Here is a 13078-nt window from a genome sequence, read left to right as displayed (position 1 = left end):
CTCTCCCCTCTCCCAGCCCCCCCTCTGCAATGGATCCCCTCTCCCCTATCTCCCCATCCCATTTTCCCTGACTTCTCCACCACCTGCCCATTTCCCACCAATTCCCCTGCACCATCCCCACCACACCCCATGAAGCAGTACCCTACCACCATTTTCTCAGTCCCTTCCCCCATCTCCCCTTTTCCCATCTCTCCCTGCCCATTTCCCTATTTCCACCCCTCTCCCACCCTTTCCCATCTTCACCTAGATGGAGCCATTCTTCATGACCAATGACTATCCCTGTTGTTGCAGTCTGTGGGCTTTGTTGATGAAACATTTCTCTGGGATTGAGGATAGGGCAGTTGCATACTTACACACAATTCAAACATCTGCAGTCTTTGACAGTTAACGTTCAGAAGGTGAGGATTTTTATTAGCAAATGGGATTGTGATCCAGAGCCAAGATGGGGACGTGAAGTTGAGATGTGAATCAGGCATGACCATGTTGAATGGTGCGACTGCTTTGGCCTTATGTTCTCAGGTTTGTGATGAAATATAAGTGTGCTGATCATGTTTTGCAGCATTTGAGTGCAAGTGATTGACTTGTTTTTTTTTTCCCCCAGAGCAAGAGTAACTTGAACCCCAATGCGAAGGAGTTTGTTCCTGGGATGAAGTACTGAAGATGATTCCAGAGGCCTGTGTTGGTGGATGTAGCACAATCTCCACACTGTGACGCCAGTATTAGAGGAACCAGTAGTAGAAGCTCCCTTCTCTATCACTGTGTTACACTCGTGCATTGCCAAAGTTTTCACTTAGTGTTGCATGCTAAATAAATGTACTGAGACTGTTATTATTCAATAACTTGCTTCTAGTCGTTGACTGAAAAAAACAGGAAGCTTAGAAGTGCCACGGGGAGGGAAGAGCAGCCAGCATAGACTGGGGATGCTGCCCTAACACTGCCTAGCTGACTGCGACTTCCTTGACTTATGTTGCCAAATAACTGGTGAAATGGATAGTTGCCAGTGGCTGTGAAGACCTGAGCTTGCTGGTTCTCTGTTCACTCCCTTGTTCTTAGCCCTTGGCCAGGATTTGTTCTCGCAGCTTGTTTTAAACTCTGACTTGGTAACCAGTGTGAGCACTCTTGTCTACAGTTAGCTTGAAGGCTGGGAGAATGGTCTAGTCAGGGAAATATGAGGTCTCTTGTCAGAGATTAATAGGAGGTATTATGTATTCCCTTGGCAAAGCTGGACACTTAATTCAACAAAGTTCTGACAATCTGGACTTTTGAGGGTTTTCATGAACTGGTCTTACGGGGAGAAGTTGCTCGTGCTTCTACTTTAAGCTAATACACTACTGAAGATCTTTTCAGTCTCACCAGTTTGTAATAAGCATAGCTTCTGTAGGTACAGTTGTGTTCAGAATGTTTCCCCTTGTTTGTGTTGCTGAGAAAGTTCATGTCAATCCATCAGAGACATGGCAATGGGAATTCATTAAGACAGTGAAACCCATCTCAGTGCAATTGATCAGGAAATTTCACCTATCGCAATCAATCCCAGAATTTGTCACATGGTGCAGGTTATGTTGTCTCCCAGTCCCTGTCAAATGACAAGATTCCCTGTCCACTGGTATAATGCATGTGCTGCTGTTTTAAGACAGTAGTGTAGAGAGAGGGGTTTGTCAATTTCAGTTAAGATCATTGTGTAGAGAAAGCAGTGGCTCAATGTTGGCTAAGATTGTAGTGTGGAGATGGACATGGTGTTGGTGTGGGTAACAATCTTGGTGTAGAGGTTAAAGGATGTCAGCACAAGTGAAGATCACAGTTTAGTGATTGGAGGCTATGGTGCTGGTTAAGGTCAGTGTAGAGGGAAGGCTGTCTGTACTCACTCATTTGGCAATGTAGTCATTGTGATGCTGTTTAAGATGGCACCAAAGTGTAGATTCTCACAAGAATTAAAGTTATAGCAGTGGGCATGAGAATGTATGTTACTCATGTGGCTGTCATTTGTCAGTCCATTATTGAGCAGGGAAGATTCAACCATTTTGCTGTTTGGGCACATCATAAGACCTCGACTGTGTGTTTATTGGTGTATTGTTGTCTAGTTGCTAATAAGATGTAGGATGAAAGGCCACTTGTTGAATTAAACAGTTATTGTGGATTATTATCTTTTCCTTTCCTGTTCTCTCTGGGTGTGTGAATGGGAATTGATTAAATGTGTGTCTGCAGTGTAGAAAGATGTTACAACAGGTTTGGCGTTTAGAAAGACAGTGATACACTTTTTCTCTTTTTGAATCTAGTGGCACATGTTTTGTGAATTCCAGAAGTGAGTTTTGATTAGCTAATAGTTTGGCAGCTCTCCCAAGTGCATTGAGGTGTGAGAGTAACAGACAACAATACATGGATGTCAGTGGGGTCTGAAATGTGTGATCTTGGCTAACTCAAATGGACTACCAAAATCCAAGTGTGTTCAACCTTCAGCCTAACAATTGAGTGGCACTTTTGGCAGTTGTACTGTTTAATATCCCGATATTTGCAGAAACACTTTGCAATTGAATAAGCAAGCAAGCAGAAAGTAGGAGCACAAAGGCACGTTTGTAGAAATTTGTTGATTGATTTTCTCTTTTTGAGTATGTCTCTTTTGACAAAATAGAGGGTGTTAATTTTTGAAAATTTTAAGTAACTGGAACGCACTGTCCAAAAAACACCCAGTTACACCTTTTCACCAAATGTTGTGTAATGTATATGTCAGACATCCTTTCAACAACAATAACCTTGCAAAACCCCTGTTGAAGCCATTCTGCCTCGAGCACAAGTGTATCACTCTGGATTGCAGTTTCAAACCTTGAAACTATTTTCAAGAAATTGCTGACTTATCAATTAATATTGCATTTATTGTACATGTGAATACTGGCAGCTGATGGCCACAAGCTTAGTGGGGATCAAAATTTTTGTGGACAAGAGAATTTGCTGTGCAGAGAGAGCAGAGGTTGGTATTGGTTAAAATTGTGGTGCAGGGAGAGAAGGGTATCAGTGCTGATTTAAAATTGGGGTGCAAAGTTGGGGTAAAGACAGTGCAAGTTGGTGCTGGTTAAGATTGTGGGACAGAGTAGGATGTTGGTGCTAATTAAAATTGTGATGCAGAGAGAGCAGGGTGTCAGCATTGGTTAAGATTGTGGTGTAGAGAGTGAACTGGATGTGGTCCTGGTACTACTGTTCAGTACAGTACTAAAATACATTTTGTTCAAAGTAAATTCAGATTAATCATAGTTCCAGAGGACCATATCACTGTGCTCTCATTAGAGAAGATGAATGGTGATGATTTAACCTGAGGCCCAACTGCATGATTGGGACCTTATGGTAACCTCAGCTAATGTGGGAATTGAACCCACGCTGACCTCAGTTGGCTGGATTGCTGGTATGATGCTAATAGCAAATTCAATTTCTGCATGACCACTGGTTACTGCCTTCTCAGTTTTGTCCCTTGGCTGAGGTGTGGTGCCGTTCAGGTTAAACACTGCCAGTTGTTTCCCTCTAAAGTAAGAGAGCAGCCCTATGTTTCTCTGGGACTAGGGAATTTACTTTTGCTTACATTTATTCAGTAATTGGCTTGACTTTTTTTCCCCCTAAAGTGACTTCATTTGAGAATAATACTGCATTATGAACTAACTAGGGATGTCCATAATTGATGAATTGTGCTGTACAAATGCATTTATTTAGGAGACAGATGTTTGAGATTCTCTTGACTTTTTTGTTTGACTTGTAAGAAAAAAGGCAGTGAGGACTTGCGCGGACTGAGAGTTGGTTCCAGGACTGAAAGTGTTACTGTCTAACTCAGTGAGGGAACAGGAAGTTTAGGTGCATATTGAGTTGTGAGAATCTGCAACACAATAGTTTTCTCCACTGTTGTAATAGTCGACCATCTAAAAAGCTACGGTCCGCTTAGGTCAGAAATATTGTGCTTGGGTAAACAGTTCGGCTTTAAGTAATGTCTCCCCTTTCTCATGGTACAGTAAGTATGAACACCTGGGAGAAATGAGTAATGAAATTGTGGAGATGGACAGACAGTAAGGTAAACAACACCAACCCACTGGAAGAGAGGGAGTTTTGGGCATCTTCAGTTATGAACTTGGTAGTTTCACTGCCAATTTGTGTTGAATGTGAAGAGTGTTTAAATTGAAAAAAAATGTAAAAAATATATTTTTCCAAAAATATTTAAAAAAAAATAAATAAACCTGAAATGAAATGTGGCTGGAATTTTTACTTTGTCTGTTTTGGTCTTTTCAGTATCAGTCTGTTTTCACTAATCATCGTCATAGAGATGTACGGCACAGAAATAGACCCTTCAGTCCAACTTGTCCAACCAGATATCCCAACCCAATCTAGCCCCCCTTGTCAGCACCCGGCCTGTATCCCTCCAAAACCTTCCTATTCATATACCCATCCAGATGCCTTTTAAATGCTGCAATTGTACGAGCCTCCACCACTTCCTCTGGCAGCTCATTCCATACACATACCACTCTGTGAAAAAGTTGCCCCTTGGGTCTTTTTTAAATCTTTCCCCACTCACCCTAAAACTATGCCCTCTAGTTCTGGACTCCCCCCACCCCATGGAAAACACTTCGTCTATTTATCCTATCCATGCCTCACATAATTTTATAAACCCCCAAAAGGTCACCTCTCAGCTCCAGGAAAAACAACTCCAGCCTATTCAATGTCTCCCTATAGCTCAAATCCTCCAACCCTGGCAACATCCTTGTAAAACTTATCTGAACCCTTTCAAGTTTCACAACATCCTTCCGACAGGAAGGAGAGCAGAATTGCATGCAATATTCCAAGTGGCATAACCAATGTCCTGTACAGCTGTAACATGACCTCCCAATTCCTGTACTCCATACTTTGACCAATAAAGGAAAGCATACCAAATGCTGCCTTCACTATCCTATCTACCTGCGACTCCACTTTCAAGAAGTTATAAACCTGCACTCCAAGGTTACTCCCTAGGACCTTACCACTAAGTAAGTCCTGCTAAGACTTGCTTTCCCAAAATGCAACACCTCACATTTATCTAAATTAAAATCCATCTGCCACTTCTCAGCCCATTGGCCCATCTGATCAAGATCCCGTTGTAATCTGAGGTAATCACCTTTACTGGTCTCACTCAGATCAAAGTCAGATTAATCTTGACATGAAATTTCCTAATTCTCATTCTGGTGTTTCAACAACAGCAGACGGTCAAGATTGTGGCAGGAACAGCGTATGGTTCAGTGTGTGAAAATATCCAGACATACAAGGGTCAGAAGTGGATCAGGGTCTGCACAAAGTACTCTGCTTATAGGAGCAGGGGCAGTTTCTGAACTCAGCAGGGTTAGGGGAGAGGAGGGTTACTATTTAGCTCAAAAGGGTTGACATGCAATGTCAGGATCTGGGCACAGCAGCATGAGGGAAATGACCTGTATAAAAGGTTGTGCACAGCATTGCCCAAAGCTGGAGGATGGCAGAGTCCAGGTACAGGGACCATAAGATTAGATTTATTAGATTTCCTATAGTGCAGAAACAGGCCCTTCTGAAGAGTAGCCCACCCAGACCCATTCACCTACTCCCTACTAAAGCACCTAACACTATGGGCAATTTAGCATAGCTAATTCACCTGACTTGCACACCTTTGGACTGTGGGAGCAAACCAGAGCACCCAGAGGAAACCCACGCAGACACAGGGATTTTTGACTTAACTTGCAGTCGAAGTATGGATGTCCTCCAAAATCCGTCACTCACCCCCCTCTTGGAGTCATAGAGATGTACAGCATGGAAACAGACCCTTCGGTCCAACCTGTCCACGCCAACCAGACATCCCAACCTAATCTAGTCCCACCTGCCAGTACCTGGCCCATATCCCTCCAAACCCTTCCTATTCATATACCCATCCAAATGCCTCTTAAATGTTGCAATTGTACCAGCCTCCACCACATCCTCTGGCAGCTCATTCCATACACGTACCACCCTCTGCGTGAAAAAGTTGCCCCTTAGGTCTCTTTTATATCTTTTCCCTCTCACCCGAAAACCTCTAGTTCTGGACTCCCTGATCCTAGGGAAAAGACTTTGTCTATTTATCCTATCCATGCCCCTCATAATTTTGTAAACCTCTATAAAGTAACCCCTCAGCCTCCGACGCTCCAGGGAAAACAACCCCAGGCTGTTCAGCCTCTCCCTATAGCTCAAATCCTCCAACATCCTTCTAAATCTTTTCTGAACCTTTCAAGTTTCACAACATCTTTCAGATAGGAAGACCAGAATTGCACGCAATATTCCAAAAGTGGCCTAACCAATATCCTGTACAGCCTCAACATGACCTCACAACTCCTGTACTCAATACTCTGACCAATAAAGGAAAGTATACCAAATGCCTTCTTCACTATCCTATCTACCTGCGACTCCACTTTTAAGGAGCTATGAACCTGTACTCCAAGGTCTCTTTGTTCAACAATACTCCCTGGGAACTTACCATTAAATGTATAAGTCCTGCTAAGATTTGCTTTCCCAAAATGCAGCACCTCGCATTTATCTGAATTAAACTCCATCTGCCACTTCTCAGTCCATTGGCCCATCTGGTCCAGATCCTGTTGTAATCTGATGTAACCGTCTTCGCTGTCCACTACACCTCCAATTATTGGAACAGAATTAGTTCATTTGGCTCATTGCATGTATTCTGCTATTTGATCATGACAGAATCTCATTCTCCTGCTTTTATCCCCCTATAATCCTTAATCACCTTAACAATCAAGAATCTATTTATCTCTGTCTGAAATCTACTCAATGACTTGGCCTCCATAGCTCTTTGCGGTAGTGAGTGTGGGCACAGTAGAGTCAAAGGGAAGATCAGGAATCATGCACATCATTGTAAAGGGAGGTCAGTGAGAACTTCAGGTATGTGTGAGTCAGGTTCAGGAAGATATTGGGGTGGGAGAGGTTCAGAGTAAGGTAAAGGTGCAGCCCAGGACTGACAGTGTGTTCAGGATTGGGTGAGGGTCTTGTGGCGGATCGGTGTTCTATCTTGGAGCTAAGCCTCAGGCCAACTGGAGGCAGGGTGGGAGGTGAAGTCAGAGCTCTGAGGAACAGAGGGTGTGCCTGGGGGGCTAACTCTCAGGCCAGTGATAGGTTCAAAGGGAGTACCTTGTGAAGATTCAGGAGAGATCAGGGGTTGTGACTTGGATCTGACCCTCAGGCCAGTGAGACATTTGGGAGGGTGTGGATGGTGAAGTGCCAAGGAGAGATTCAGGATTTGGAGGGGGGTGAGGTGGGATGCCATGAAGAAAGTCAGGGTTTGGGTGGGTGAGGCGCCATGGAGTGGGTCAGAGGTTAGGGTGGTGAGGGATGAGGTGCCATGGAGATGGTCAGGGGCGGTGAGGTGCGAGTTGCCATGGGGAAGGTCAGGGTTTGGGGGGGGCAGGGTGAGTAGCCGCGGAGAAGGTCAGGACTCGGAGGTGAGAGGGGAGGTGCCATGAAGAAAATGAACATTCTTCTGGGGAGGTGAGTGGTATCCACGATATCTGTGAGGTCATATCCGGTCCGGGTGATGCAGTTTCCGGCGAGCTGATGGGGCGGTTGAGAGGGTCTCGAGCTCCGCAGGTTAGTCATTAACCACCGAATAATATCTAATTAAACCTGCAATTACCACATAGTGTAATCTATTAGTAACTACCTAATAGTGTATATTATCAGTAACTACGGAGTAATGTAACGTTATATTAGTAACTTGCAGATATTATATCATAAACTGTTAAGTGCTATAAGTGTTATATGAATAGCTATCAGGTAAGGTTATATTTCCCCATTAACTCTAATATTGTAATATTCCTCCAGTAAATACAATGTCAAGTCATAGAGATGTACAGCACGGAAACAGACTCTTTGGTCCAACTCGTCCATGCTGACCAGGTGTCCTGCATTTGCCAGCACTTGGCCCATATCCCTCTAAACCCTTCCTGTTCATATACCCATCCAGATGCCTCTTAAATGCTGTAATTGTACCAGCCTCCACCACCTCTCTGGCAACTCATTCCATACAGGCACCATCCTCTGCATGAAAACATTGCCCCTTAAGTCTCTTTTATCTTCTTCCCCTCTCACCCTGAACCTAAGTCCTCTAGTTCTGGACTCCCCCGCCCCAGGGAAAAGACCTTAGCACTTCACCCTATCCATGCTCCTCTATAAGATCACCCCTCAGCCCCTGACACTCCATGGAAAACAGCCCCAGCTTCCTTATAGCTCAAACCCTCCAATCCTGGCAATATCCGAGTAAATCTTTTCTGAACCCTCTCAAGTTTTGCATTGTCCTTCTTTGGGCAGACAGAGCAGAATTGCATGCAGTATTCTGAAAGTGGCTAACCAATGTCCTGTACAGCTGCAACATGACCTTCCAACTCCTACGTTCAATGCACTGACCAAATGTCTCCTTCACTATTCTCTACTTGCGACTCTACTTTCAAGGAACTGTGAACCTGCACTCCAAGATCTCTGTGTTCAGCAAGGCTCGCAAGGACCATTAAGTGTTTAAGTCCTGCCTTGATTTGTCTTTCCAAAGTGCAGCAACTCACATTTATCTAAATTAAACTCCATCTATCACTCATTGGCCCATCTGATCAAAATCCTGTTTTACTCTGAGGTAATCTTGGCTGTCGACTTCTAAATATGTAATATTTGACCAGTAAGTACAAAATAATGTAATATTCCACCAATATCCATTCTATAATATAATATTCTTCCTTTAACTATCACACTGATTATTCTGTTGCATAACGCAAAACAGTTGAGAGTTCATACTGTGGAATTCCTTTCCCAAACCTTGTACTTCAGAAATCAGGAGAGCAAAAAGGGACATGAAATAGCCTTGGCAAATAGGGTTATGGAGAATCCAAAGAGATTCTACGAATACATTGAAGGGAAAAATAATAAATTGAGAGAGAATAGGGACTCTTAAAGATCAACAAGGCTATCTATGTGTGGAACCACAGAAGATGGGTAAGGTACTAAACAAGTATTTCCTTTCAGTGGAGAAGGATGTGGAAGCTAGAGGACTTGGAGAAATAAATAGTGATGTCTTGAAAAATGTCCACATTACAGAGGAGGTGGTTCTGGATGCCTTAAAATGCAGAAAGGTGGATAGATACCTGGGACCTGCTCAGGTGTATCCTAGAATTTTGTGGGAAGCTAGGGAAATTATTGCTGGGCCGCTTGCTGAGCTATTTGTATCATTGATAGCCATTAGTAAGGTGCCAGAAGACTGGAGGTTGGCTCATGTGGTGCCATTGTTTAAGAAAGGTGTCTGGCATCTGCATCTCGTTGGGTCCCGGGGCACATATGTGAGATTCCGGGTCCAGTTCCTTCAGGATCTTCTTGGTGCCCTTTAGCATCTTTCTAGGGGCATGTCCCCAGGGCTGGAGGGGCTAACCGTGGAGTTCTTCAGGAAGTTCTGGAACATCCTTGGAGAGCAACTGTGGGAGTCATGAAGGAATGCGTCGCAACTGGGGAAGGTAGTGGCCTAGTGATATTACTGCTGGACAGTTAATTTAAAGTCTGTTCTGGGTAGCTGGGTTCGAATCCTGCCAAAGCAGGTGGTGGAATTTGAATTCAATAAATATCTGGAATTAAGAGTCTAATGATGACCATGAAACCATTGTCAATTGGGGCAAAACACATCTAGTTCACTAATGTCCTTATCTGGTCTGGTATATGTGTGACTTCAGACCACAAAGCAATGCGGTTGACTCTTAGCTGCCCTCTGGGTGGTTAGAGATGGTCAAAAAATGCTGGCCTAACTAGTGGCGCCCTCATCTTCTGAATGAAAAATAATGGCGAGATGCCCCTTTCTTGGCGCAGGGCCAACATTACTCTTTTGCCTAAGAAGAGGAATCTTAGTTTGTTTAAGAATTGGTGTCCACTCTCCCTCCTCAGCATGGAGTATAAAATGTTTGCCAGGTCAGTTTCCACTCCAGATCCGTCCTACGCCATCCCAGGCTGGAGCACCCATGACAACATCCACCTGATCTGGGACATGATCCATTATTCCTAGATAGCTGGGAATTTCAATCAAATCAGGGGCTCAAAGCATTCAATCAATTTGTTTTAAAGTTACAAGATTGATCATTTTAAAAAGGACATAATGTTGTACAATTTCAATGTAAAAACAAAATCTGGCCCATTACGTAACCCACAAAACACATTGAATTGAGATCCTGATTCATACAAGGCAAAACAGCTACTTAAAAGGATTTTCCGAACCAGTATTTTAGCAAACCAACATTTTTTAACATCAAACACTCTCAGCATGGCACAATTTACATTGAAACGTTCCTCCTTCAACCCAAGTACGAATACAACCTTAATTTCAGTGTTTCTCGCCTTCGTTTCATTTTTTTTCATCCTCTCACTGAAACCACACTTTCTAAAGCCCTCGCAGTGGACCACATGGTGCCGCAATCCAAGCCACACACTTCCTCCAGGACAAACACTTGCAGAGCCTCATATTTCACCACTAGGGGATTTTAACCCTTTCTCACTTTACTCCTCAAGGGGACTTGAACCTCACTTAAACACAGAAAGCTCAAACCCTAAATAAACACAGAAAACTCAATTTCTAATTAAACACAAAAAGCTTGAACCCGAATTAAACACCGAAACCTCTAAGCTCGCTTAAACACAAAGCTCGAACCTCAAACATAAAAGGCTCGAACAGCACAGTGCAGAGAATTTGAGCTACCAGTCAACCCACCCAGAAGACCCAAACCCTAGTACCGTGCAGAGGACTTGAACCTCAGTCACCACCCCCCGAACCAATGCAGCACAGAGGACTCGAACCTTGGCCTGCCAATGCGCTTGCCAAACTGTCTCTCTCAACTTAGCTAACTACCATTCGAGGAATCTGTAGAATAGATAGCGTTGAATGAGGTGACCGTCTCCGGCACACAAGAATATCAAGAGGGACCAAGGTTTAAAATCCGTCTCCGGCACACAAGAGGGACCAAGGTTTAAAATCTTCCCTTGTGGGCCCATCCATCTCGAGACACCAATGTTCTGGGCGATCGCTGACACTGTCTGATCATAACTATCCATTTGGATCCTGCCGACTTTTTTTTTCACAAAACCCAGAACTTAACTTTGCCTGCTTGCTTATACCCTATACACATTTTCACTGAGAGCCCTGATTACAGAGCTGACCAGCCTGGGCTGCACTGGATGGCAGACTGGATTAGGCCGGTACAGTTAATTGCAAGGGCTTCAGTCCACCTCTGGTTCAGGACCAATGTGCCTGATAGACAAGGCACTCGGCCTTAATACCTTGCGTGTGCCTGAAGCGACACAGGCAGACTGAGGGCTTCTGGATGAACTGATCCCTATTTGTCTAGAACTCGACTTTGGCCCCACGCTGCGGATTCTCCCTTGTCACCTGGTGCCCCACAATCTGAACCGTCCCAGGGATATCCTCCCAGTGCCCTTTTTGAATGGTGCGGAGGCGTTAAATGTACGGTTGATGCAGTGCATACTCCACAATCGCACCTTCACCTGCCACCCAGATATACTGTGGTGTGACATTTTGCCCTCTGGCAGCAGAGATCCCCGGGGGAAGCACTCTCTCACATTGGAGATCTTGGTTGGAGAGTGCTGCCTGTGGTGGTCCTTAGCAACTGGTGACTAAGCAAATTTTGTGTGTGCAAGACCATTGCTGGTTTCAGTGAATCTGAGGATGTGGTCTTCCACTTGTACATCAAGTGTGTTGGTCTGCAGGCCCTTTTTAAGTTTTTGAAGGGGCAGCTGTTAAAAGTTTGTTTGCACTTCAGCCCACACTCCTGATGTATAGGCACCCAGTACGGAGAAGGGTGGACAAGCCTACATGCCTTAGAACATAGAACATTACAGTGCAGTACAGGCCGTTCAGCCCTTGACGTTGCACCGACCTGTGATATTACTCTGATGCCCATCTAACCTACACCATTCCTTATTATCCACATCTATGTCCAATGCCCTTAATGTTGATGAGTCCTTTACTATTGCAGGCCGATCATTCCACGCCCCTACTGCTCTGAGTAAAGAAACTATCCCTGATATCTGTCCTAAATCTGTCACCTTCTCATGACTTTGCTCCTGGGCCTGGCCAAGAGGGCCATTAACAGGTTCAGGCAGCAGTCTGAAAAGGGGCTCATTGTTCCTCACTGTCTCTCCCTATTTTACAGTTTTTTTTAGATTAGATTACTTACAGTATGGAAACAGGCCCTTCAGCCCAACAAGCCCACACCGCCCCGCCGAAGCGCAACCCACCCATACCCCTACATTTACCCCTTACCTAACACTACGGGCAATTTAGCATGGCCAATTCAGCTTACCTGCACATCTTTTGGACTGTGGGAGGAAACCGGAGCACCCGGAGGAAACCCACGCAGACACGGGGAGAACGTGCAAACTCCACACAGTCAGTCGCCTGAGGCGGGAATTGAACCCGGGTCTCTGGCGCTGTGAGGCAGCAGTGCTAACCACTGTGCCACCGTGCCACCCACCAGTTATTGCTGTCCCTGGGGAGAGGGAGCATGCGGTCCTCACTGGCAGGTCTCAACCGCTGGCGTAGCAGGGGTTGGAGTTCTTTATCAACCTATATAATATTCTGATTTAGTTAATCGTTTGTGTTTAGCCTTTTGAGTTTGTGTTTAGACAATAAACAATAGGTGCAGGAGTAGGCCATTCTGCCCTTCGAGCCTGCACCACCATTCAATAATGATCATGGCTGATCATCCTTAATCAGTGTCCTGTTCCTGCTTTATCTCCATAACCCTTGATTCCACAATCCTTGAGAGCTCTATCCAACTCTTTCTTAAATGAATCCAGAGACTGGGCCTCCACTGCCCTCTGGGGCAGAGCATTCCACACAGCCACCACTCTCTGGGTGAAAGGTTTCTCCTGAGCTCTGTCCTAAATGGTCTACCCCATATTTTTAAGCTGTGTCCTCTGGTTCGACACTCACCCATCAGCGGAAACATGTTTCCTGCCTCCAGAGTGTCCAATCCATTAATAATCTTATATGTCTCAATCAGATCCCCTCTCAGCCTTCTAAACTCAA

The 13078-nt window shown here is 44.6% G+C and overlaps 2 protein-coding genes across 7 annotated transcripts in view; both read left to right on the top strand.

The window, feature by feature from the left end:
- LOC122556771 (polyadenylate-binding protein-interacting protein 2-like) overlaps positions 1-3696 on the top strand; it is a 45392-nt gene extending 41696 nt beyond the window's left edge. For all 6 annotated transcript variants that reach the window (XM_043703910.1, XM_043703912.1, XM_043703913.1 and 3 more), the window contains one exon: positions 602-3696. In XM_043703910.1, the coding sequence (XP_043559845.1) occupies positions 602-658 (57 nt within the window). In that variant the 3' untranslated portion in view covers positions 659-3696. The remainder of the gene's footprint in view (positions 1-601) is intronic.
- Positions 3697-7499: 3803 nt separating this feature from the next.
- The window catches only part of uimc1 (ubiquitin interaction motif containing 1), a 52137-nt gene continuing 46558 nt past the window's right edge, over positions 7500-13078 (top strand). The window contains exon 1 of the mRNA XM_043703909.1: positions 7500-7599. Within this exon, the coding sequence (XP_043559844.1) occupies positions 7567-7599 (33 nt within the window). The 5' untranslated portion in view covers positions 7500-7566. The remainder of the gene's footprint in view (positions 7600-13078) is intronic.

This window comes from Chiloscyllium plagiosum, chromosome 14 (genome assembly GCF_004010195.1).
Source record: "Chiloscyllium plagiosum isolate BGI_BamShark_2017 chromosome 14, ASM401019v2, whole genome shotgun sequence".
Classification (NCBI taxonomy): domain Eukaryota; kingdom Metazoa; phylum Chordata; class Chondrichthyes; order Orectolobiformes; family Hemiscylliidae; genus Chiloscyllium; species Chiloscyllium plagiosum.
This window is presented reverse-complemented; position numbering and strand designations above follow the sequence as displayed.